Raw genomic sequence first — 2,307 nt, 5'->3', positions numbered from 1 at the left:
TTAAGGATGATTTTAAATCAAAAATTAGATGAGGAACAGTTTCGATTCTGGCCCTCAACGTTAGGGACCAAAACCATACTTGCCCCTGAACGAAATTAATGTTTTTTTTAATCAACTCAAAAGAATATTGTTTATGTTCTTTTCAAATTAGTTTTAATTTTTGTGTAATAACTATATTAATTGAAAGAACTTTTTTTAACTATGAATATCAATAAGAGTCGGCTTCTAATTGTGTTGGGAAGTAAATTTTTAAATAATTGTTTAGTAATAACAAAAGATAATGATAACAATAATCATGCTATATGTACATAAAAAATAACTATCCGTATAAGATATATATTTTAATATAAAATACACATTGAAAATAAGTTAAACAATACATATATTTATACACAGATATATAATGATTAATAAATAATTTAATATTTAATATTTTATATACACATATTATTTTTATTATAAAAATTATTATCATGTTATATCAATTTTGTCTCCACTATCAAAATTTTTTGAATCGTGTGGCTGGAACGAACCTCTTACATTTTTTCATATAAAATATTGATATCATCAAATATGCTATTTCCGATTTAACTAGTTAACAGGATTATGCTCATACAGTCATACACCAAAACCCAAGTTTCAAACATCTAGATTCCAGCATCAAACACACCCCTAAAACAATAAAAGATAAAAATTTCAAATCAAGAATTACAAAATAAATAAACAAACCAAACCCTAAAACCTGTCATAACCGGAAGAACTTTCAAGAATCATCGGAATCTATTAAGATTTCTGAAGTGCAGGAGGAGGGGTTCCAAGGATGCTAGCCTGTTGAGACTCAAACTCATTGATCTGCTGCTCGCGATCCATGGCGACGATGAGAGGCACAACAAGGATCAGGAACGTGGTTCCGGCAATCCAGGCGGCCTTGCCAGTGCTGCGGAGGAGCTTCTTCGCAACAAAGGCGGCAACGAGGTAGCCTACTTCGTGCGACGTATGGCCGGCGACTGAGACACCCTTGAGAGGATGCCAGACTCCTCGCCAGCGGCGGTGATGGAGAAGCGCTTCTTGCCCTGCTTGGCCATGTTGTAAAGTGAAATGAAAAAAGGAAGAGGGTTCCGAAATGTTGTATGGCTGTGAGAAAAACAAGTGCCGGCTCCGCTCTTCTTTTTGCGAGGGTTTAGTAATAATCCTTTAAGGGGCGGTGGGGTTTATTGATTCACTTAAAAAAAATTTACATATACATGAATTTTTTTAAATAAAAAAATAAATATAATATATAAGGATGTACATCCGCGGAAGGAAATTTTAATTTCAATTTTTTTAATATAATAAAATAAATATAATATATAAGAAATTAAGGATATTGACCTTTAAATTTTCATTTGTGACTATTTTTTGTTAGTCTATAAACACAAAATAAATATACTTAAAGGAGAGAATGAATTTAATATTAATGATAAATTAAAACCTTTACAAAATATAGATAAAAATTTAAATTGCAAAAATATAAATTGGCAAACAAAAGTGATGCATTTTTAATTTTTATGGATTTATAAGTGAAGTTCGAGCATTTAAATCACGTACTTAATATTTTTTGTACTACTTGTTTAAAATAAATAAAAGTTTAAATGTGAGTGGTTTTGTTGTAACACTGAGTATTTAAAAATTAAAATAATTAGTTATTTATGACTTAGTATATTTTTTTAGAATTTTATATTCAGGAAATTATTTCATTAAAAATATTTAAGTCAAATTGATGATACTTTGAGTTTGACATTATTTCGGATTCATAAATTTTAATAACTTCATATTTTTTTAATTTAAAGATTTAGTAATTAAGAAATAATGAGGATTGGATAATTTAATTTGAATAATTAGAATTTTTAGTTTAATTTTATGAACTAAAAGAAAACTAATTAGATTATCTCTAATTTAAAATTAGAGTATTTATTTAAAATCAATTAATAAGTTGATAAATAAATATTGTTCATAAAGTTATTTTAATAGATTACATTTAGTTTTCAATTACTATCCTACTTTTCAATTTTATCAAAATATCAATTTTACCCTTACTCCTTTTTGTAACACTAACCCTAATTTTATCTACACACACTCCCTCACACATCTAAGCCACTATTTATCATCTTCACATACACTCACTATCTCACTCCCACACCCACGCACAAAAGAGAGAAAGAGAAAGAGAAATGATCGAAAGGGAAACAGAGAAAAGAGGAAGAAGACGAAAGGAAAGGAGAGATAGCGTCGATGGGAGTCATTGCCACCGCCATCACCGTGGTTGAG

The 2,307-nt window shown here is 29.1% G+C and overlaps 1 protein-coding gene across 1 annotated transcript; it reads right to left on the bottom strand.

The window, feature by feature from the left end:
• Positions 1 to 517: 517 nt before the first annotated feature.
• Positions 518 to 1,194, bottom strand: LOC107474338 (uncharacterized; the record flags this gene model as incomplete). The annotated part of the gene is made up of 1 exon (XM_016093963.3): positions 518 to 1,194. A coding segment is annotated over one exon (411 nt), but the record flags the coding sequence as incomplete, so codon positions are not given.
• Positions 1,195 to 2,307: the final 1,113 nt, after the last annotated feature.

Source organism: Arachis duranensis, chromosome 2 (assembly GCF_000817695.3).
Source record: "Arachis duranensis cultivar V14167 chromosome 2, aradu.V14167.gnm2.J7QH, whole genome shotgun sequence".
NCBI classification, from domain to species: domain Eukaryota; kingdom Viridiplantae; phylum Streptophyta; class Magnoliopsida; order Fabales; family Fabaceae; genus Arachis; species Arachis duranensis.
The sequence above is the reverse complement of the archived record's forward strand: the minus strand, read 5'-3'. Positions and strand labels throughout refer to the sequence as shown.